Raw genomic sequence first — 23,135 nt, 5'->3', positions numbered from 1 at the left:
TTAATAAATTCGTTAAAAAAAGCTTTTTCGTTACAAAAAAAGAAAACTATTACAAAAAACTATTTATAGAATTGTTTTCCCACTAAGTTTTCTTCTTTTTCTGACTTATTAGGAATAATTATTATTCATATAAAGGCTATCTGGTTTACATGATTAAAAAAAAAGTTCGAATTTAAGGCATTTTTTTTTTATGTTACTGTTTTAAAGTGCACAAGATCGCTTGTTTATTTATGTTGCTTTTTAGTTGTCATTTAGTTTTATTGAAAGTAAAAATAAGGCCCTTCAATGCTTTATTTTATTCTAATGATCGCCACTCTTGTTTAGATAAACAATCGTCTGAAATAGTTTTTGTAATTGATGGTATACGTGACTTGCATCTCGCTTCTTGTCGCCAGTACCACTTGTTGATTTCAAATAGAATTTTCATTCCAACATTTCCTAATAAAGACTGTTTATCACTTTTTGTTCTAAGAACAAATCGAAATGCTCAAAGCTTTCGCTTACTGTCAGCAATCATTCCCTGATTGCATCTTCGAACTTTTGTCTTCGGAAAATCCACTTGACTCGACGTACAACTAGACGACGCCAAAATGAGCACTTTTTTTGAGAGAGCGCCACGCGCCCAATAGTGAAAAGTCTCATTTTAGAATCGTTACCAATGTGCTTAAATAATAATTATTCTTATAAATAGTCTGTCTGAGAGGAAAAGTGGAAAATTGTCTAAAAATGATTGATTCAGCTCTAAAGTGGTCATAAAAGGATTTAATAAAAGTGTAACCTCTACTACGGCTATGGCAATATGAAGTTTTAACTTCCCACTGCCTTTTCGTTTTTTTTTTTTCCCCCTACTTCTTTCGCAAAAGATTTTATATTCTTCCACTTGCCACTCAACTCTTAACTCTTGAAAAATTAACTTTTTCTCCTTGGGTGAAATGCAGTGACATATTAAAAATTTAGCAGAAATGTTCAAGGGCCTATTGTGGCACACTCTTTATTTCTTAATTTCACTTTCGGGGAAAAGGTATGGTGCACCAGGAGTTCTTTTTTTCTTTCTTCTTTCGTTAGATTTAAGCTCACTTTAACAAGGACGTCGAAGCACCGAGTATGAGGCCTGTCACAAACAATAGCAACTTCTTCTGTAATGAAACAGTTGATGAAGAAGACCTTGGTTCTTTTGTAATTATATTTTGAGCCCGCTCGTGTGTCTAATAGTTTATAATCGCTTTGCTGTTTACTTCAAATTTTTCTGCGTTTTAATGAGTTGCTCTCTCTTCAAAAGTGTCACACCTTTTCTGTTCTGCTGTCGGGAATTAATTGGAAAACTTTGCATTGTATGCTGTTTTTAAATTTAATGCTCTAATTGTCTACTGTCAAAATTAAGTTTTTTTCCTTCCCTTTCGTATTTTATTTTCTTAATTGCAATGTAGATTTTTTAAACATGATTCGTTTCAGTGATTTATTTATTTAAATTGTTAAAATAAGTAAATAAAACATTGATCATGGAAATTTTAAAATGAATTTAGTACCACTTTAACTTATTTTACGAAAATGTAACAATATATTGATTGAATTTTAGCTCATTATGTACATTTGACTGAAATTAACATTTTGAAACTTTTATTTTGAACTATATTTTTATTGGACCAAATTAGTTGGAAAGTTTTGCGTGGGATACCTTCAAATTTTCTCTTGTCGAAATGAATTTTTTTTTTTCATTTTCTGATATTTAATGTGAATTTTTAAATATAATTATCATGATTTATTTACTTAAACCGCTTAAATTTAAAATTTTTTTTTAATCTTTTTGAAACATAATAATTTTAAATATTGCTAAACAATTTCAGTGTATTACATAAAATTCCACCAAAATATAATTTTCATCTTTTAAAAGATAACTCATTTTGCATTGTTTACATTATTTTTATAAATTTTCCAAAAAATTTATCAATTAAATTTTAGAATATTATTTTCTTATGTTTATTACAAAAATAAAATTTGCCATTTGAGAAAACAATTGTGGAACTAATATTTATTAAAATATTTTTCAAGTTTGCAAAAGAAATCGTTCAGATCAGCTTCATGAAATAAAAATTAAATAATTAGTTATTGCTTTTGCATTTAAAAAGAATATAAAACTGTAAGAATTTTGAAAATATTTATTGTTAAGAAACAAATTGTTAGAATAAGTAATATTTTTTTCTCAAAAAAATTTTTTTTTTCAAAGTTGTTCAAAATTTTTATATTTATATTCAGGAAAATGAAATAAAATGTTCATTCAGTTTTTTTTAAAGATTTAAAGTCGGTTGAAAGTGACATGAAAGATAATGAGATGACGTTTCAATTTTAGAAAAAAAAATTAAAAAAACATAATGAAATTTAAACGTAATGTCATCTTATAAAACATACCTAAAATGCTTTCAAATATGACGTAAATTATCCAATTTTAATTTATCTTCTAGCTACAACTAGGTCACATTACTTATCAGATCAAAGGAGAATTTTATTCAAAATTCCTAGTTTATATTTCCTTTTATGATAAGAACAACTATTTAAAGTGCGAGTTAATTTCTTGCACCACGTTTCTATTCTTAATATTTAAAGAATAAAGCATAAATGATATATTATTTAAGATAAGAGATTCGCGACATTTTTCCACAATCATAACGAGATATGTGTACTACGTCATCTTTCTCTACACTCTTATATTCATGGAAAGATAGTTCTTTGGCGCCTTTTTCTACTTGGCATTCTTGGCGATTCTATATCAGAAATTTTCACCTTTTTTTTTTCTTTTTTTTTCTGAATCTTTCTCTCTCGAGATGTCCGATGCTTCCTCTTATTTTTCTTAATTCTTTTTTCGTTATCTTTTTATTTTACTTTTCTCACTTTGTGTCGCTCTTATTCCTTTTATTTATTTCCTGCGAATTGCTTCGATTACAAATGATTTAGATTCTGAGAGTGTGTGGCAGATGTTGCTGTTTTCGCTTTTTTTTATTTTATTTTTTATATATTTTTTTTCCTTAATAAAGCTGCTGCGAGGAATGGCCAAGAAGAGGAAAATGTTAAAATAAATAAAATAAAATAAAATTGCTTAAAAATGTAAACAGGCTAGTGATTTATTGTTTGAGCGGTATTGCAGTTAGAGAAATTAATGTTTTCTCCTGTTTTTTGTGTGCTTTGACTTCTAATCAAAAGTAGTGTTATTCTTATTGCGAAGTTCTGCTTTTAATCACGGTAATTTAAATCCCGCGTGTTCTGTTAACTCAACTAGAACTGTTAAATCGTTTTGAGTCTTGCCCAAAACGTTTTTTTTCTCCCTCAATCAAGCGTTGAAAGTTAACACTGTTTAACTTTATTATTAACAAAGTAAAATATTCTTTTTTTTTTCGATAATGAATTTTGTTTTGGTATGGCAACGATTATGAATAAATTAACAAATCTTCTAATGCGTAACTACTAACTCTAAATTCATAACTTTTTTTTTATCTGTACATTATTCTTTGGAATCCCCTCAGTGTTTCCCAAAGTGTGGTACGCGTACCCCCAGTGGTACGGGAACAGTTTAGCGGGGGTACACGTTCTTATGCGAAATATCTTGCAACAAACGATAATTTCAAAAAGCTTTATTTAAAAACAAGGTTTGTTATGAAAATTTACGATTACGTATTTCTCTATTGGCTATTTTTTGCAGAGTTAACAGTTAATAATTAGTGGTGTTAACCAGCCAGTTGTGATTTTTAACTTTTGTGCAATTTTTTTATAGTATAAAATACATTCATTTTTTTTATTAGTGGTACACAGCGTTACGAAAAATTTAGAAAGGGTACGCAAAAGTCATAAGTTTGGGAAACACTGCCCTAACATATAATCGCTCTTATAAAATATTTTCTAAATCCTTGTGCCAAACATCATGTATTAAAAATAATCAGATCGCACAAAAATATTTAATCGTGGAGAAAGAACAAAAAATGCTATTGAAACCTTAAGAAACACTAGTGAGGAAGGCGGGATTTAAAACATCAAATTTTTTATGAGTGCTGGAATAATAAGAATAAGTTTGAAAGGGGATTACTCTAATCAGGCAGTTGAATTGGTTTTGATGCTTTTGGTTCCCCTTTCCTTACTAGTCTTTTTTCAGAATTTGTTGATTTTTCCACGATGAAATATTAATTTACATACTTTTTATTCCTTTAGAAAAATACTTATTATATATTTTACTTATATACACTACTTATATTTTAAGAAAGGAATTAAAGGTCAGATAAAGTAAGAATTATATTTGTTTTTAAAATTTAAGCATTATTTTTCTACCCTGATAAATTTGTTTCACACAAAACTCATATGTTGAAGGTTAATACAGTAAGTATAAAATATACATATATAGATATAGTATATTATTTTGAAGTATTTGGTGATTGTTAAAACTACGCGGCAGTGTAGTTTTAATAATCACCTAACGTTAGTTAATAGTTTTAAGAGTATAAGCAGTTTTAATACCGATAGTGTGGAAATAAGCGTCTTATTAATCCTTGAAAGGAATATGTACCGGAGAAAATTACTTAATAGTGGTAAATTTTGATTAATTGACCTTTGAGCAATATCTTCATGACAAGTGATGCTGAATACAGTTAATCTCTATAGATGGGATAACTATAAAAATCGTGTTTTGCTTTTAACAAAAAGCAACCAGGAAGGGCGACAAATAATAATAAATAAATTAATTAATTAAATTTTTATTTACCACTGCTTAATTTTAAAATAAAATTTATTCAAGCATACTAATAACTAATTTGAATTAATTATTTTAAGATAAAAGCAAAACAAAAACGATTCTGTTACATTTGATGTATCCATATTGAGGCAACCACTTTGTTATTTTCACTGATTCATTAATACCCCAAAAATGTCACTTACTTGGTTCTTCCTCTAAGGTCTTCAATAGTGTCATTATACCCGTTTCAAATTTGTGCATGATTTTTTAGTGTTATTCAGTACTGATTAATTTTTTATTTTTTATTTACCCCTTACAAAAAAACGAGTATTATGCTAGTATATATATTTAAATAGCAAGCAAATTTAAAGGTCATTATTTTTTCTAAAATCAAAAAATTAAGTAACATTATTAACGAAACCATGCCATGGATCTGCCTAATTTTAGTTATCTTCTGAAAAGTCACTCTATTTCGGTTTTAATCCCAAGTTATAATTTTCTGTCCTCTTTGATTTGTTTAAATTCTGAAGTAACTACACCAGAACAAAGCTTTATACCAGTGATTCTCAACCTTTTTTTTGGTGCGGCACACTTTTAACGATTTCGAAATTTGACGGCACACAATAAAAAAAATAATTTTGAATGTGAAATAAAATAATATGTACAACAAAAGCACATTTATTAAGGGATTAATTATTTCTTTCGACCAATTTTTTATTAGTTAGTAACAGTTATTTTTTTGATAGTTATTAATTGTTAGCCTTTTTTCTATAGTTATTAACTGTTACCTTTTTTTTTTAACAATAACTGTTATTTTTTTATGATTTCTTGGTAACTAGTTTTTTTGCTGATTATTATTTGTTAGCTTAATTTTTGTTAGTCATCTTTCGTTAATTTGTTTTTTATATATTTGTTTTGTTAGTTATCCTTTGTTAATTTGTTTATTAATTGCATAGCTTACTTTAATGATTAGCTCTCAAAACCTTTTTTAAAATTGTGTGTATATACAATTTAAACAATTCCATGTTATTTTAAGATTATCAGAGACAAGACAATCGCCGACAAAGATGTCCACGCTGTTAAAGCGTGGAAAAATTACAAAAAGTATATATATATATATATATACTTTTGTAATACATTATATATATACATTGCCAAAATTATTTACTTAATAATTTCTTTGTTAATTTATGTAATTTTTCCATGTGTAAATCCATTTCGGGCAAATCCGTGGCTAAAATTATGTACTAAAATTTTTTCTTTATTAATCTTTCCATGTGCAAATCCATTTCGGGCAAATCCGTGGTTAGAATTATTTACTAAAAATTCCTTTGCTAAATAATTTCCCTTGTTAATCTATACAGTTTTTCCATGTGCAAATCCATTTCGGGCAAATCCGGGGATAAATTGTTTGCTAAAAATATCTTTATTAATTTATACAATTTTCCATGTGCAAATCCATTTCGGGCAAATCCGTGGTTAAAATTATCTGCTAAAAAAAATTTTTTTTTTCTTTGTTAATTTTTCCATGTGCAAATCCATTTCGGGCAAATCCGTGTTAAAAATTATCTATTAAAATTTTTTCTTTGATAATTTAAATAATTTTTCTATGTGTTAATCCATATCGTGCAAATCCGCGGCTAAAATTATTTGCAAAGCAGGCAATTTATGTTTCTCTTTTCTATTTTATATTTTTTCTTAAATAAACATCTATCTTCTAAAACTATTTATGATCAATTTTTAAAATTATCCAGTATAATATTACCTTGCGCACATCCATTTCGGGCCCATCCTTGGTAACTAACAAATCAAAACTCAAAATAACAAATCACTTCAGCAGTGCAGTAAGAACGACACTTTAAAACCCTCTTGTTACACTCTATTTGCGCTTTTGTTTTCATCTTTTGTTTTCATATTTTGTAATCTGGCAATCTTTCTGCGAAAACATTTTTAAATCATTCTTGAAAAATATCCGTCCAAGTAAGTTGTTATGATTTTGCTACTCGCTTTATAGTCCCCCCTTTTTAATGTTTTTACTTTTTATTTTATTTTATGATCTGTTTCTACATGTTATTTTTACTTTTTATGATCTATTTTTATGTAGTTATTTTATAAAAAATTTTTGAGTGCTCCTCACACTATTGTATTAATATATTTTGCTTTGGCTTTATTGATACAATATCAGAAAGCACTCTGTTTTGCGGATATAATCGTGTGGGCTGAAGAAAAGATTATATCTTTTTTTTTCCGGTTTTTTAATTTACATTTCACTTTTTTTTTTTTTTTTTTTTTTTAATAAAATGTTGTTCGTTATTTTTTTACTTATTATTTCCCACCCCCTTTTTTTCATATGTCTATAATTTTTCTTTGTTTTATTCTTCATTTTGAACTTATATATATATATATATATATATATATATATACACACTTTAATTTAAACTTTACTCATAATAAAAAAAGCATTATAATTTTTATCGTATCATTTCTAATATTTGGCGGCACATTTTAAGAATTTTGCGGCACACAAAAGTGCCGCGGCACAGTGGTTGAGAATCACTGCTTTATACAATAGCCGAATACGGAAAAGTTTTTTTTAAATTTTTATTGATTACTCCTTATTTCCTCTTTTTATATCTCTTATATAGTTATATAGTTATCCTCTTTATATGCTCTATCATATTATCCTCTTTATATAGTTATCCTCTTTTTATATCTCCTTACATAGGCGTATATATTGATATCCATTACGGCTTATTATAGACAGCAAATGCCTAAAACTTGTCGATATTAGCTTTATAATTCACTGAAGTTACCAGAAAATACTTTTCTAAACATATTAAAGTAACGAAAGTGACTGATTAAAATCTCCTTAGTTGACGTACTACCCATATTTATAAATTTTTACATGAATTTTTTCATTACTGATTGAGTTACGAAACTTTTTTTTTCTAGTTATTGCAAATGATGTTGTACTTTATTAATAAATATTCCGGCATTAGACGTAATTTCCGTGCTATGTTAGATAGCTTTGAATGTATTTTCTGATGAAAAGATGATTTTGAGTGAAAAGCATTTATTTAATAAAATTAGCTTCTTGGACTTTTAATTTTCAGATTTTTTTTACAATAATCACATCAATCTATTTCGTTCCGAATCTTGTTCGTCTGCTTTAAAGGTAAATTGCCCAGAAAATTTCATCATTTTCCCAGTTAATGAAAAAGATCGTAGATAAGTACGTGTATTTTAATGTTCCCCCTTTTTTTTAAATGCCGAAAAGGCACTCAAAATTTAAACGATATTTCCCCGTCTTAACTGTAAATATTGGCTTTAATCCATCACCGAATAAAAGTATAAAGGAAAGGGTAAAAACTGAAACTATTTATCCTACTTTTATTGCAACGTTTTCTCCACCCATCTTAAGTGGTAGAAGGGGGGAAGGGGGATAAAAGAAATTACTCATCCTGATGAAAGTGGTCTTTAAAATATTCCATTAAAACCTCTTATAACAGAAAGCTTTTCTTTTTGTGTTGTTCTTTATATTGTTTAAAATCTATAATGGATGGGAGACTGGCTGGCGATGGATTGTTTTAAGTAAAGCAAGAATTCAAGGTAAATGGTACTACATTGTTGGAGAATCAGTTATTCCATTTTTGTTCTGCTGGGGTAAAGTTGGCTTCGTTTTAGAACGAATTTAAAGCATCCGAATCCAATAACTCGTGAGCTTTTGCGATTGGAGTTTAATATGTCGATTTTAATGGTGAATTCTCAAGCCTGGAGCTTTGTGGAACGATGATGCTAATGTCTTTTAAGATTCGAAACTAGGATTTGTATTGGGAATTAAAATTGAAAACAAGTTTATAGTTCCAATTTAATGTCTTTTTTGCCATGTTAATCTGTTTTCTAGTGAAGTTTTTTTTTGGACATAATTATTATTTTTTTTATTTTGTATTTTAGTGTTATCTGAAACAAATGTTGCGTTTTAGAAAAAAAAGTTTATACAATGTTTGCTGCTTTAAAATGTTAGGTAGTTTGAAACGTTTTGAACAAATTTGGAATCTTGCCAGTTTTTTTTTTCTATTCGCTTGAATTTCAAATACGAATCGTGTCGTAATCATCGGCCTAAATATATATTTTTAGAATCATTGTCAAATAATCAAAGTCATTAGAGCCTACACAGGAGTATCAAATTAATACTAATCCAATTAATATCAAGGATCGCAAATTAATGACAAAGACTGCAAATTAAAACTTGTTAAATTAATATCAGGGATCGTAAATTTGTGCTCACCCTGATTAAAAAAGTGGTCTTTAAAATAATCTGTTATAACCTCTTATAACAGAAAATTTTCTTTTTGTGTTGTTTACATTGATTAAAATCTATAGTGAATGATAGACGAGCTAATAATTAATTATTTTAAATAAAATAAGAATTCACGGTAAATGTTTAATGAACACTGGATGCATTTTTTTCCGTTTCAGATCAAATTTTTAGAATCTGAATACCAATGACTCGTCTACTATAATACCGAAGTTTAATATGTTAATTTTAATGTGAATTCTCAGGACTTGTTCTTCGTATATCAAAAACTCCAATGTCTTTTATGATTCTAAACTAGAATTTATGTTGCGAATTAAAATTTAAAATAAACTTATCCAGTTGAATGTGGTTTTTTTCTGTTTTAATTTGTTAAGTGACATTTTTTTGTTTGTTTGGTATATTTTCCATTGTGTTTCCATGCTGTTTAGAGCAACAAAAAAGAGAGAAAAAAAGTGTTGCTTGATGCTTTAAAACATTATGCAGTGTGAAGTATTTTTAATATATTAGGATACTAATATTTTATGTTGCTTGAATTTAAAATACGGAATTTAAAGTTGTTTTTAGTTATATTTAAAAAAAATAATATCGATTTAACGCAGTATGATTCAGCTAAATTTAATAAATGAACTAGATTTAATCTCGTTTTCATTTATTTTTTTAACATCGTTTAACTTTTGGAACATTTGCAATTGTGATAATTCATTCAATAAAAACAAACTAAATGTGTCTTAAAAATTTAGGTTGTTTTTATTTTTTATTGAAATAAAATTAATGAACCGCAAACTTTTACTTCTGCTTGTTTTGCTACGGAGGCAATTTTTATAATTCTTACATATAAATATGATTCGTAAATCTTTGCGAACTGCTTAATCTAAAAGAAAAACGCAAATGGAAGAAGAAAAAAAATTAAATCAAAATGGGTTTTAGTCTTATTCCTCGACTGTTTCCCCCCTTTGAAAACTAAGCACGACGGAATTAGCTCAATAAGATTGTACATATTTAATTGACGAAACCTTGGGCTTGAAAGTTAGCCTCTTAATGTGCTCTAAGAAAATTTTTATTTTTAGGAGAGTGTATATTAGAATCATGTACGGGTCCGTGCTTTTGAAAGGGGATTATTGGATTATATTCCGTCGCACTTGAGAAGAGTTGAGCGGTTGAAGAAGCAGAAATCGCTTGCCAAACGATGTTTTTTTTCCACGAGTTTGTTTCTGTAATCCGCTTTTCTAACTAGATTTCGTTGTCTATCGTTGTTGCTGGGAGCTGTTATAAATGTTGTCTACCCAAGCAAATAAAGGGAAGTTAGAAATATTGTCTAAGGAAACTAATGAATTTAACTAAGTATGTGAATATTATTCCCCCATGTCCGAACTGTTGTACTTATTTTAACTGTTCTATTTCACGGTGCATTATTTAGGCATACAATTACCCATTTCGTCTGCGTTTGGGGAAAATAATGGTGTACCCGCTCCAATGCGCCTTCAGCTTTTACAGCAGTCGGAATTAAAAAGAAAAGTAAAATCTAGATCGTTTTTTAAAAGTACATTTATTTTATTGAAACCATTAGCTTTGAACGAAATTCGTTTTATTTTCAGAACTTTGCTCTTTCCGTTAATTTTTTTTAAAAGAACGGAATGGATGGCATAAATTTTTTAATTGGAAGTTAAATGATTTCGTTTTTATGGTCGAGTCCTAATTATCAACTATCTTACCGTGTAATTCTGTAAAAATCTAAAATTCTTTAATTTATGTGTTTATATGAAGTTTTAAATTGTGCGTAATTATGTTTGGCGTATTTACTTCTAGACATATATGTTTAAAGCAAAGCACAACTGTATAAAATTATATTTTGAGCAAGTACAATTACAAAATTTTTTCCTGCTTGTGCATTAAGAGTTTTTTTTAAATATACTTCACTATTACTGTATTGCAATTAAATATTTCACTTCAACTATTACTATAATTTACAGTTTTAAAAAATTTTAACTGGTCTGTTGTAGAAAACTGTAAAATGCCTATAAATATTGTCACTATATCGAAGTCTTGTTAATTGTTTAGTTCAAGACATTCACTTTGTCATTCCTTGAACTAAATAAATAAAAAATACGAAATAAATTAATAAAAAATAAAGATATCTATCTCGGGATGTAAGGAAATTATTATGCCCAACCATGTAATTATAATCATATTTAATTGGATACTTGTTAGTGACGTCATGCGTGTGTGCCGAATCTGATTGGCTTCTGAATCAACAAATGCCAAGATTAACCTACAATCACGTCATTTGCAAATATCCATTTAAAAGTCTTAGAAAAAGTTAGAAAAAAGAATCGTTTGAATCATTTGAATATCGTTTTTAATTAAGATACTGTGGAAAACTTACTTAGCTTATTATCATCGAAAAAAAAAAATTTGTAAAAGTTAAAACAAAAAAAAAATTTAAAAATGTGGTACTGTTTGTTTTTGTTGTTTGTGATGTTGTACTGAAAGCTGTTTATCTATTAAATCTCTCTTCTGATTTCTCAAATTGTGCTAATGTAAATATATAGGTACTATTTAGTGTTCAGCACGTTTGCACATTAACAAAATGAAATTTGCAAAAATTAAATTTTGTAAGATTTTAAGTTAAGTTGCAGAAATTAAGTTTTTCTATTTTCTTTTTAAAGTTTAAAAAAAATAAATAATCGAAATAGAATTAAATCAAAAGAATAAAAATAATCGAAACATTATTTTTTGATTAATTTAAAATAAAGAATGTCTCTCCTGAAAGAATATTTAATATTCGAATTCTGTATGTCGACCCGCATTGCACTGTGTGAATAGTATTTTATGTAAAAGTATTCCATTAATTCTTTGTGAAGAATCAGAAGGAAATACAATCATAAAAAATAGAATACCAAAAGAAAGACACATAAAAGAAAGAGAAAAAAAAGGGGGGATAAGAGACAAGGAAAAGAGGATACACAAAATCGGCATTCTGTTCGATTTACGTCCTTTTGTTGCGAAGTCCTATTCACTTAGGCTTAGCTTCTCATTATATTTCTAGGTTAAAAAAATAATACCCACAATACACTCGCAAAAATAAAATACCCCAAAAGAAGAAAAAAAATAATCCTTCAAATCTATGGAAGGAACAAAGGGCAAAGTTTTCGTATGCTGAGTCACAAAAGACATTTGCTTTTCGCTCCAATGGGGGGGAAGGTTTGGAAGAGAAGTTTGGAGAGCGACAGTTAAAGTAGCTTTGATTGAATAATTATGCAAAGCAGGTGACTCCAAGTTCATTAGCGTCATTGTTCCCGGCCACCCCTTTTCAATGGTGGACCACGGAAGCTCCGGAGAAGAGAAAAATTTGTGATGGCGGTCGCAGTTAGCTGGTGAACAAATATTTCAGGTTTGATGGATGTTTTAGGAAATCCAACAATAGCCCTAGCAGTGGAATTCATTTTTAAGTTCATTAAGCAATTCGCATTCAGTAAGATCGTTTGCAGCTTTCCTCATCGTTTGCGTTAGTACTGAGTTCTGAATAACAAATTTGTTAATTATCGAATAGCTGTCGCGTATATTCCTAATCAAGTTGCCATAATTTATTGGTTTCTTCTTTTTTTTTTCCCTTTCTTGTTTAAGATATTTTAATTAAGAATGGATAGATGTTTTTCTAGAAAAAACTTCTGTTAATGAAATTCTATTGAAGTTCTATTGTTTTACAGTTTTCTTGAAATTGTTTAAAATGTGTGCATGGTAAATTTCTATGAAACTGTTTTCCCTAATGTATTTTGTAATTTTTTTTTTGTATTTACAGACAGACGATGATCGAGATTCTGGGACCGAGTCAGATGATGAAGGTGCTGAAATTGAAGAGCTACAAAAATGTAAGTTTTCGCCAATAGTACTGATTTTTTGAATTATTGATATCAATGCATTTTTTTTAAATTGAAGCTGTGCGTGGGCAGTCCAATGATCAATCCGTTTGCCGACGTACTTTAGTTTGATCCCCCGCCCCCTAATTTTTTCTGATTTTCCTCTTTGCTTATCCAGCCACAAGTGATCTGTTAGTCTACTGTTAATTCTGAATCGGAATGTGGGGCAACCTTAATCTAAACATATATTGCGGTAGAATTTGGATGTTCTTACTACAAAAATCTGTAATGTTAGCGGTTAGTCCCTTGCATGAAAATTTAAAAAAAAAATTTGTGTTTAGCACACATTTTTTAACACACACATTTCAAATTACATAGTAAATTTCGGAAAAGGAAATCTACTTGAAACTTCACTGTTAAAAGATACATAAGTGAAATTAAATTTTAACTGCAACAAACTAACAAACCTTATTTCCTTGCTGCTTTTGATGCTGGAACACAGGAGAGGATTGAATGACAATTTTGCCACTAAGATAAAAATTAATGTTCTCCCTTTATTTAACAAACTGTTTGATTTAGTTATTCTCCAGAAGATAAACTAGTTTAACACTAGAATGTCGTTTGACGAAACGATTGTGTTTTAAAGCTGTTTCTTAGACTCCATTCACCAATTTTAACTGCCAGCTGTAACTCTGTTTTCGAGTTCAAATTACATGGTTTTATCAAGTTTGAAATGTGGTATAGCTATTCATTTTTCTTGTCATTCTAAATTCAAAACTAAGTTAGCTTTAAGATTAACTGAAGTTGAAATCAAAGAATAATGAAGGATTATATATAGTAGTTCCCAACCCAATGCGGACCAAAAATCTTGGAATAAACAACCTTGAAGATCACTAATTATGAAATGCACGAGTAAAAAACGTATGACGAAGTAATTAGTAAAAGCTACTATACGAGAAAAATAACAACTTGCGGGACTTTTATTTTAATTATTGGTTTCGGTCTGTAGAGAGCTATTGAATATCATAATACCTCACTAGGGTTAATGAATCAACCAGAAACATTGATATTGGATGGATCCCAAGATTCAATATTCGCACCTCGGAATATCGCTGTCTGTTATCCACTTGTGGCCGCGACCCATAAGTTGGGAACCAACCACTGGTTTTGGATAATTGGAAATAAGTTTGTATTATTTACTGAATAGATGGTCTGAAACAATGTATACGTAACCATCTCAGAATGCTAATCTGTATGCAGTACAAATATGCTAAAGAGAGTGTGACATCATCCAAATGGAAATAAATTTACTAAAATATAAAGTTTTTCAGAACTTCGATGATTAAGCGTGATTTTTAATTTTTAAAATTGCATGTGATGTCTAGAGTAGCTTGTTATGAAATTATTCTGAAAATTTGTTCGATATTCTTTCAGACATGGAGAGCATCATCCACATTGACAGCAACCACCACAGTGAGAAACGACGTTCCAAAAGACATCCACTGCCCCATCAGGTGACGAACGGGGATGAAGGTGGAGGTGGTGTTAGCCCCGACCCTCCGCCCAGACGTTACCACCACCATCACCACAGACGGAGGACGAGCAGCAACCGCTCCCCCGATGCAGCGGCCTTAGACTCTGCGCTGCCCTCGGACAGCGACCACAACTTTGACCACCACAGCTCCGAAGAGGAGCTGGAGGTGATCAACAGTACCAGTCCGCGCCTTCAGCATCCAGCAGCCGAGAAACGTAAGTGGGATTTTGGCGGTGGTGCTGATGATGAGGACGAAGAAAGTCTTTACTTGTGCTGTCCCGTTGAATTCAGGACTTCGCCCCCCGCCGACGTCCACAAACCGAGCAAGTGTCTGCGCCAGGCGCACATCCCCCCACACGAGCTGTGTTCGGTGTCCCCCAGGAAAAGGCATCGCCGGACCCCTACAACCAACGCCATCCAGCGGCCATGTCTGGACTTTGAAAAAATGCAACAGGTAATTGAATATTTACCTGTTTGTTATACGGGAATCAATTAAAAAAGTGATCCGCTTAAGGTATGGCAAGCTGTGATGAGCACATCTATGTAAATATAATTAATATCATCTTTGGTCAGATTTTTATTCTTACATGTGTTCGATGTTCTTATTTGCAGTATCTGATGGTTTGAGTAGTTCATTTGTAAAACGCGTTTAACATATTTTTTTACTCGCAGTGAAAATATTTTCTGTAAAAGAAACTTATTTCTTATCTCGTGAAAAAAAAATCTAGCAGGTTCACAACTATCTATCGTTTTTAAGCAGGTGTTTTCAATCTTTACACTGCCTAAATTTATGCTACATGATGCTAAATTTCATTATGCTGGCTTTCTGTTTTAATTGTTTTTGTTTTCTAGTCAGATGAAAGGGAATGATTAGATCTTAATAATGTTTGAACTATTACATTCCTATGAATTGAAGAATATGCTGGATCAGAATGAAAAAGAAAAAAAAAAGTGAATTCAGTTCGTTTTGAGAAACTGTTACGAAATACATTAACCATATACATAAACCTGATTTAATCTGGTATATGTATAATTGATTTGTTTTTATACACTCTTCGAAGTCCAATTATATTCAGTTGACACAAATATTAGACATGTAAGCTGATATGCTTGTAGATCAACTCTAACGATATACAAACCTTAGGCGCGTAAGCTGATATGATTGTAGATGAACACTCGGGTAAGACAAATCTTAAGCACGGAAACTGATGTTTATCAACGCTCAGGTAACACAAATCTTAGCCGTGTAAGCTGATATGATTGTAGATCAACACTCATTTAACTCAAATCTTTGGTGTGTAAGCTGATAAGATTATAGATCAACACTCGGGCAACACAAATCTTAGGCTTGTAAGCTGCTATGCTTGTGGATTAGCACTCGGGTAACACAAATCTCAGACGTGTAGGCATGATTCACTTGTTGCATAACTAGCTCTTGCAATAACACTCAGAGAGTACTAGATTCTATTTTAAAAGTTCGTTTGCGTTGGAAAGGAGTGACTAATTAACATTTCAGGCAAAAGGAAAGAACCCACATTATTACAACTGGGTACACCCAAAACACTGATATGCAAATATTGTTACATATTCGCTTTCCTTAAAATCAGTCGTTGCGAAGCTTAAAACTAAAAAAATGTAGTAAAAAAGCAGCCTATTAGATACTCGCGCTTCAGATACTGCAAAAACATCTTTAAGTTTTTTTTTCGATTAACAATGGATCCAAATTAACTACTTAATTATTCGAAAGAGAAAAAATACTTGTGATTAACATTTTTATCAAATTAGATTTCTGATACTGACACCTGGGCCTATTTCGAATTTGGCAATCGCTTTAACTTTGCTTAAGGAGACGATCAAAAGAGGATTTTCACAGGTTTGGCCAAACCTTACAGTTGATAATCTACTGGTGAAAACTTCACTCTTAAAGATGGATGATACTCTCTTTGCTTTAAAAAAAATATTGTGATGTACTTATTGTGTGTCTATATTTGTTTACATGTTTATAGTAATTATTGCAAATATATCAAATATTAGTAATTTACGTGTCATTCTTCGCATTTTCATCATAAAAATCACAAATGGCTGTTTCATCCTGAAACAAAGCTAGTCATTCACATTAGGTATCTATTCAATACACATAATCTTCCATAGTACTTACAACATTCTTTTACAGTTATATGAACAGTTGCACCTAATGTCCGGAAATTTATGTATCCTGTAAAAGTTAATAATACCGTATATTTTTTTAAATCTTAATTTACTTTTTCGCTTTAATTTTTTTCACGTTTTTTTTCTCTCTTTTTTAAGTCTTGCATGTTTTCTAGGGCTGTTTATTTTGTTCATTTAAATACGTATAATTGTAAGTTTATTTTGAGGTCGGTGCATAATAACGACATTTGGTTTTTATCCATTAAATTGTATGTGCATTAAATGTATTCCAATACAAAGAACCATTCAAATCTTACAAGATATACATTCATTGAATTGTTTCCTTACGTAGTACTCTGATTACGTAAACAATTTTTCACGAACAAAGTGTACATTTAGTTCAATCCAAAAAAATAATTTCAACAATCAATTTAAAGAATTGTTAAAAAATTTTTACTCAATAAATTATCTTTTTTTTTCTATGCAAGATTATATAATTATATATTGGTTATTTCACGGATTAAGTAGCTTTTCTGCTAGTAAGCATAATACAGGTTATTTACAAAAACTGAATGTTCGTTTTTTTTCCTTCCTTGAATAGAATTGTCATGTTTTTAAAAAGAGATTCAACATCGATTATTACATTTAGACTACATTAACAATCGCCCATATTATTTATACGAAAATATCCTTTTGACTTGAGAATCGTTTCTAGTATTTGCCCTTTTGAAAAATCAAGATATCACAACCCAGGATTTTCTTTTATTGAATACAAAAAGGAATATTGAAAGAAAATTGTACTTCGTCCAGAGGACATCATAAGCACGTCCAGACGAACTAAATATTACATCATGCGACCAGAATACCAAAAGCTACAATTTTTAAACTTCTTTTCCCTTTCTGCAAACTTGGAGAAAGAATACTGAAGTAGGTAGGGAATAAAAAAGTACGTAGAATATATGGAACTATTTTCTTACGCGAGTATACGTTAGTTTGTCCGAGCACGTACATATCGTAACTGAGTAAACTTCATTCCTTTAGATCAGAGATCTGAGTTTAGAAAAAGATGCCATTTTTTCCCTTTTTTATTTGGAAGGGATAAAGAACCCACTCCTTTCGGCGGTGGTGATAGAATATTTTGTTATAGAATTGGAGAAAAGAGGGGAATATTGGAATTTTGACAGTTCATGCGCGTATTTGCATGACAAAGAATTTTTCCCGTTCTCATTTTGAGAAGTTATTTTCTTCCCGACGTGTGTTGATAAGGAAGGAGATAGCTTCATCTATTTAGTAGTCACTGTTGCAGCTTGTTGACGAGTGTAGTTGTAAGATTCCTAGAATTACGATATATTTCCACCAAATTTCATCTCGTTTGTCTTTTTTTTTTTCTGTAACTTCAGGTGTATAATCAAAGAAATAAATTGTACGAAGATGTTGCATAATCTTGTTCTCATTCTAGCATGATTTTTGAATTTTCGAATGATTATTCTGCGATTTAATATCGTACTATTCTTTAGATCGTTTAGAAAAATTGAATTATTAATAATTAGGATTTTTACTCAGTTTTCCTTTGCGAACAAAAGCAAAAATTTTATCGTGTATTTATGATTTTTACTTTTAACAAAATTTTATCGTGCAAAAACATTTAATATTTTTTATGCTCATTACATTGTTCTATATCATGCACGTCTTCAGATTGTTTAGTATTCTATTGTTCATAATGCTATTTTGTTCAGTATCATAGATTGTAATCTATTCTTTAGATTGTTTAGAAAATTGACATTTTGAAAACGAGAGTTTTAACATATTTATCATTTCCAAATATATGCAACGATTTTAACGTGTTATATTATTTTAACATGTAACAACAGATATTTAACGAACAAAAATATTTAGTCTGTAAAACATTTCTTGTAAGAACCAATTAAAGTTTTTTTTTCAATTACCATTGAACAAATAATAATATAAAATACATCACGGTGTACAGTATTTTGTTCACTATTATGCAATATTTTAGATTATTTTGTTTTCTGGATTACTCTTTTTTCCTTTACAAACACATAAAATTACATTAACGTCATTTAAACGTTAAGTATTGACATGTAAAAATATTTCATTCATAGAACATTGCTTGTAAGAATCAATTATCGTTCCTTAAAGAATCAATTATCTTTCCTTTAAGAATAATTGGTGAAATTATCTTTTTAACCCGTTTTACCTTTTTGAGCACTTTAACAATTTTAATGTTTGTATTATGTTCTCATCTGATATTAGATTTTAAAATACAAAAAAAATCTCATTTCTAAAGCAATGCTTGTAACAATCAAAACTTTTCAATTCATTTTACTAATAAGGTTGAAAAAACTAACTGAAGTATGAATTACCTTATTTACAATTTTTCGAATCACAATTATATTAAAAATATAAATTAGCTTCGCGGGTTATCAAATGTATTATTGAATGTTTTCAAAAATATTCTAGCAGAAAAGCTACTTGCTTAAGGAAATTAGTTTTTCGTATGATTGAGAAAACCTCATATTAAAATATATCTAGTTACAAATTATATTGCATTGCTCTAAAAATAATTAACATTAATTTTATATTATTACTAGCAACATATTTGTTCTTTAAATTTAAGATTAAAAATAATTCAAATTATATTCACAAATATCCAGCATGAATTGTAACAGCTAATGAAATTAGTTTTTCGTAAGATTAAAAAAGCTTTTTCATAAAGTATGTCTAACTACGTATAGTTCCTTACTTAAAAAGTAAGAAATCCACCTTAATTACAGGAAATAATAATACTTTTTGTTTTTTAAATTTGCTGACGTCTTAAATAAGTTTATTGCTTTTCAATAACAAGTATTCAAGACGATATGCGTTAAATTCAGTAACTAAAATACATAAAAATTCTTTTTAACTAAATTTTTATCCATTAATCTTTTAATCGGTATTATACTACGTTTAAGCGTTAAAATTCCATCATTATTATGAAGATCATGTTAGTTTTTTCTTATATATATTCATAGATTTGTTTAAGACCTAAGATTTATAAAATTTTCATTTTATGAAGCGATAATTATTCGAAAAACGTTATTTCGGTTTCTCATGAATATACGGAAAATAACGACGTTTTTAATTATTTTCTAATCTCAACTTAAGCCTACTACCGTTGAAATGGGATATAAAGATGGAGTGTTAAACTATCATTTTTCTACTTTTACCATCCATTAATTATCACATTACTTTGTAAATATCAAGAAAGCTTTAGATTCAGCATTTTTTGGCGAATTTCAGAATGCTTTGCTAAGAGTTTCAATTGAGCTGAAATATTTTTTGTTAATTTATGTTTTAAGTTTTTGTTCCACGATTAGAAAAGAATTCAATGTGTAAAAAACGTTCTATTTAGCGAATATAACAAATTTTAATTAAAGCCTTTTTTTTCCAATTAACTAGTATTTTAATAGTTAATTAAAAATTTCTGAAATATTTTTGAACAAATTTTTAATTTAAGTGCAGGAATCAGTAAATATGTTTTTATAAAAGTATCGTAATACATGAAACATATAATTTAAAAACGAATTTTTGAATTATATGTTTCCTTTTATTTGTTAAATTATAAAGAAGCGGACGAACAAGGAAGTTTTTTTATTGTTATTTTTATTTGAAAATGAATCATTTTTAAATATGTGCATCATGAAAACCATTCTTCATTTTTAATATTTCCAAATCTTTTGCACGATCATGTGAAATTTTCAAAATCACTGAATGTAATCTTATTCAAATTTACGCCTCTTTCTCTTCAACTGTCCATAACGCCTTCAGTAATTTTGCAAAATTATCGAATGATATACTTCTTTGTTTTGCTACAACGTTTCTACTTTAATCTCGTGAAAAACGGAAAAAAACTCATTTACTTTTGGCAGGTTCTCTAAAATTTTTATTTTCTTTTCTTCGGTAAACAATTTGATAATGTATCTTGATCTTAACCCTAAACTTTCATTGTTCTATTGTTTATAATAATAAGCCTCACTTTTTCGAAAAAGAAATGCTTGAATTCAAATAAGTAACATTGTTTTTAGAATTAATTTTCGAACAATGGTACCAGGTTCGCCAAAATTGTTTACATTTCCTTAGGTGTTAGTAGAGCAAAAAAGAAAGAAAAAAAAGCTTTCTGTTTGCTAAATTCTCGACTATTATTTTTTCTTGACAGTAAATAAGTTATTTTGTCTTTAATTTTGAATGATTTATCAGCATTTGCGACTATTTTATTGTAATAGGAAATTGTAGCAAATATTAAATTACAGTTTTGTAAATGTAATTGCATTTCAGTAAGTGTTTTCGAAAAAAAACAACAACATATTTTTTAGCTATTGAACCTTCACTAAATACTAAAACTGTATTAGCTGGTACTACAGATTGGGATATTTTCTGAGATTTGAAAATATGATTACCACCTTGCACATTAAAGAATACGAACCATTCTTCTATTGTTTAGTTTAGGAGCTCTATCTATTTCCCTCTCTTTTCTTCTTTTTACGTATTTCTTCGTTCTTCGTTTTACGTAATCCATCACTGGGATATACCCTTTGTACTTAAAGTTTATATAATTCTTGGAATTCGTTGATAACATTCTGCAAATGAAGATTATTTTGTCAAGTTTTTATATTTCGCAGATCTCTGTAGTTGACGTTATTTAAAGACTATCTACAACATAAAATCAATTATAACTTTTTTTTATATTTTATAATGGGCGTTGAAAAGCCGTTCCAATTTTGAGTTAACGACAAGCCTTGCAGATTTGAGGAAGACAAGGGAACTCCTGGATCAAGCATTCTGACGAACTAGTCTTCGTGGACGACTGTTTGATGCGACTAACCCGCATTTTCGTTAAACGGAGAGGAAAACTACCTTGTAACTTTTAAACCAACCTAAAAGACAAGAGAACTCCTGAATCAAGCGTTTGGAGAAATCTGCCTTCGTGGACGATTTTTTAATGGAACTTACCCGCATTTGAGTTACATGGAGAGGAAGACCACGAAAACTTTCCACTGTTAGCTCGACGGCAAGAGAATTCTAACTAATGATCCGTGTACCATTGAGGATATTTTACGTCAGCTCTGTGGCTGATGCGAGCCGCGAGCAGAATTCGTATCTCTCAGCCACCACTAGTTTACTCAAAACCACTAAAATGTCATTTAAAACATTTATCCACCAAGGTTTTAAAATATCATTATACACTGTTAGAGATTTTAAAACCAGTTGAACCATAAGTAACGCTCAAATTTGCTTCATCCTAATCTGTTGCTAAGTTGGCCTCATTATTGAATTTTTTTTAAACTTGATTACACAATACAGTTCAGTTTGAATGAAAGCAACTCAGTTTTACACGTTTATAAGGTTGCAGCAAATTTCCACAATATTGTGGTTCAACGAATGCTTACGATATTATGGTTCACCAAATTTCACCTATTTATGGTTCAGCGAATTTCCACTTCATTATGCTTCAGAGAATTACCCCTATATTATGGGTTCAAGGTATTAAAACAATGGGTAAAATTTGAACGGATTTATCTGAGAGTGTATTTCATTTTATGGTAGTCTTAAAAAATATTTGCATTTAATTTGTCAGTTACGTAAAATTTTGCCTTCAAATGCAGTTTTCATGTATGTTAAGACTTATTTTCTTAATGTTCAATCAAATCTTATTTTTCTCCTGAAAAATGACTTCTTTTTTTTATTTATTTGTTGCCATTTCCAAATGGAGGAAACATAATTCGCTTAATAACTGTACTTAAAGCTCAACTCGAGCTGACGTTAACAATGATCTTAGTAGAAATGATAGATCTAGATTTTTTTTTTCCTTTTTCATTATGAGTGATTTGTGGCAAGCTGTAGTTTTCTACTCCCTGGTCACGTGTTATTCGGGGTTATTTGTAGATCGATTCTTTATTATCCCTGTCCTGTCTATTTTGGCGAAAAGAAAATGCTCCCTTATTAATTCTCGTTACATCCATTGCAACTTTCATCAAAACAAGGACTGAACGTAGTGTATTGTTTTCGAGTGTGCAAAAGCAATTAATTTTTCTTTCCACCCATTTCTTCAGGTCAATATAAAAGGTTTGATAATGGGCCTTTCCCCTATTTTTTCTAAGCCTAATGCTTTGTATTTTTGTTTTGACAAATTCATTAAAACATTGATTTATTATTGAACTTTTAGGTTATGAAATTGTTGTCAAGCCTTTTATCACCGTCCTATTCATTTATTTTAATTGTTTCATCACAAATACCCAATTTGATAAATGAACTTCATTTATTCATTTTTAATCGCTTCATCAGTAATGAGTCGTTTGAAAGTTATATATTTATTAATCTAACTGCGAAAATAATAATTATTTCATTATGTTATCCTGATCTTTTGGCATTGATCTCTAAAATATTAGCATGAAAACTACGGCTCTTGTTATATATTTAATTAAAATGTGAATGTAAAGTCATTTAATGTTTTATTTCATTTTTTTGCACTTAATTTTAGCTGAGGAATTGTGCATTGCATTAAATGTT

At 29.4% G+C, this 23,135-nt stretch overlaps 1 protein-coding gene across 2 annotated transcripts in view; it reads left to right on the top strand.

Annotated features, from left to right (window-relative positions):
• LOC107454516 (uncharacterized) overlaps positions 1 to 23,135 on the top strand; it is a 94,946-nt gene that overhangs the window by 36,765 nt on the left and 35,046 nt on the right. Inside the window, exons 2-3 of one of the 2 annotated variants that reach the window (XM_016071728.4) lie at positions 12,829 to 12,898; positions 14,321 to 14,874. In XM_016071728.4, coding sequence (XP_015927214.1) covers positions 12,829 to 12,898; positions 14,321 to 14,874 — 624 coding nt within the window. Of the gene's footprint in view, positions 1 to 12,828; positions 12,899 to 14,320; positions 16,458 to 23,135 lie in introns of those variants that run through there. The other variant, XM_016071727.4, reaches the window with a different exon arrangement.

The sequence above is a fragment of the Parasteatoda tepidariorum genome, chromosome 3, assembly GCF_982258835.1.
Source record: "Parasteatoda tepidariorum strain Cologne lab strain chromosome 3, Ptep-v5.0, whole genome shotgun sequence".
NCBI lineage: Eukaryota > Metazoa > Arthropoda > Arachnida > Araneae > Theridiidae > Parasteatoda > Parasteatoda tepidariorum.
Note: the sequence above shows the minus strand (reverse complement) of the source record. Positions and strands in the feature narration are given on the sequence as shown.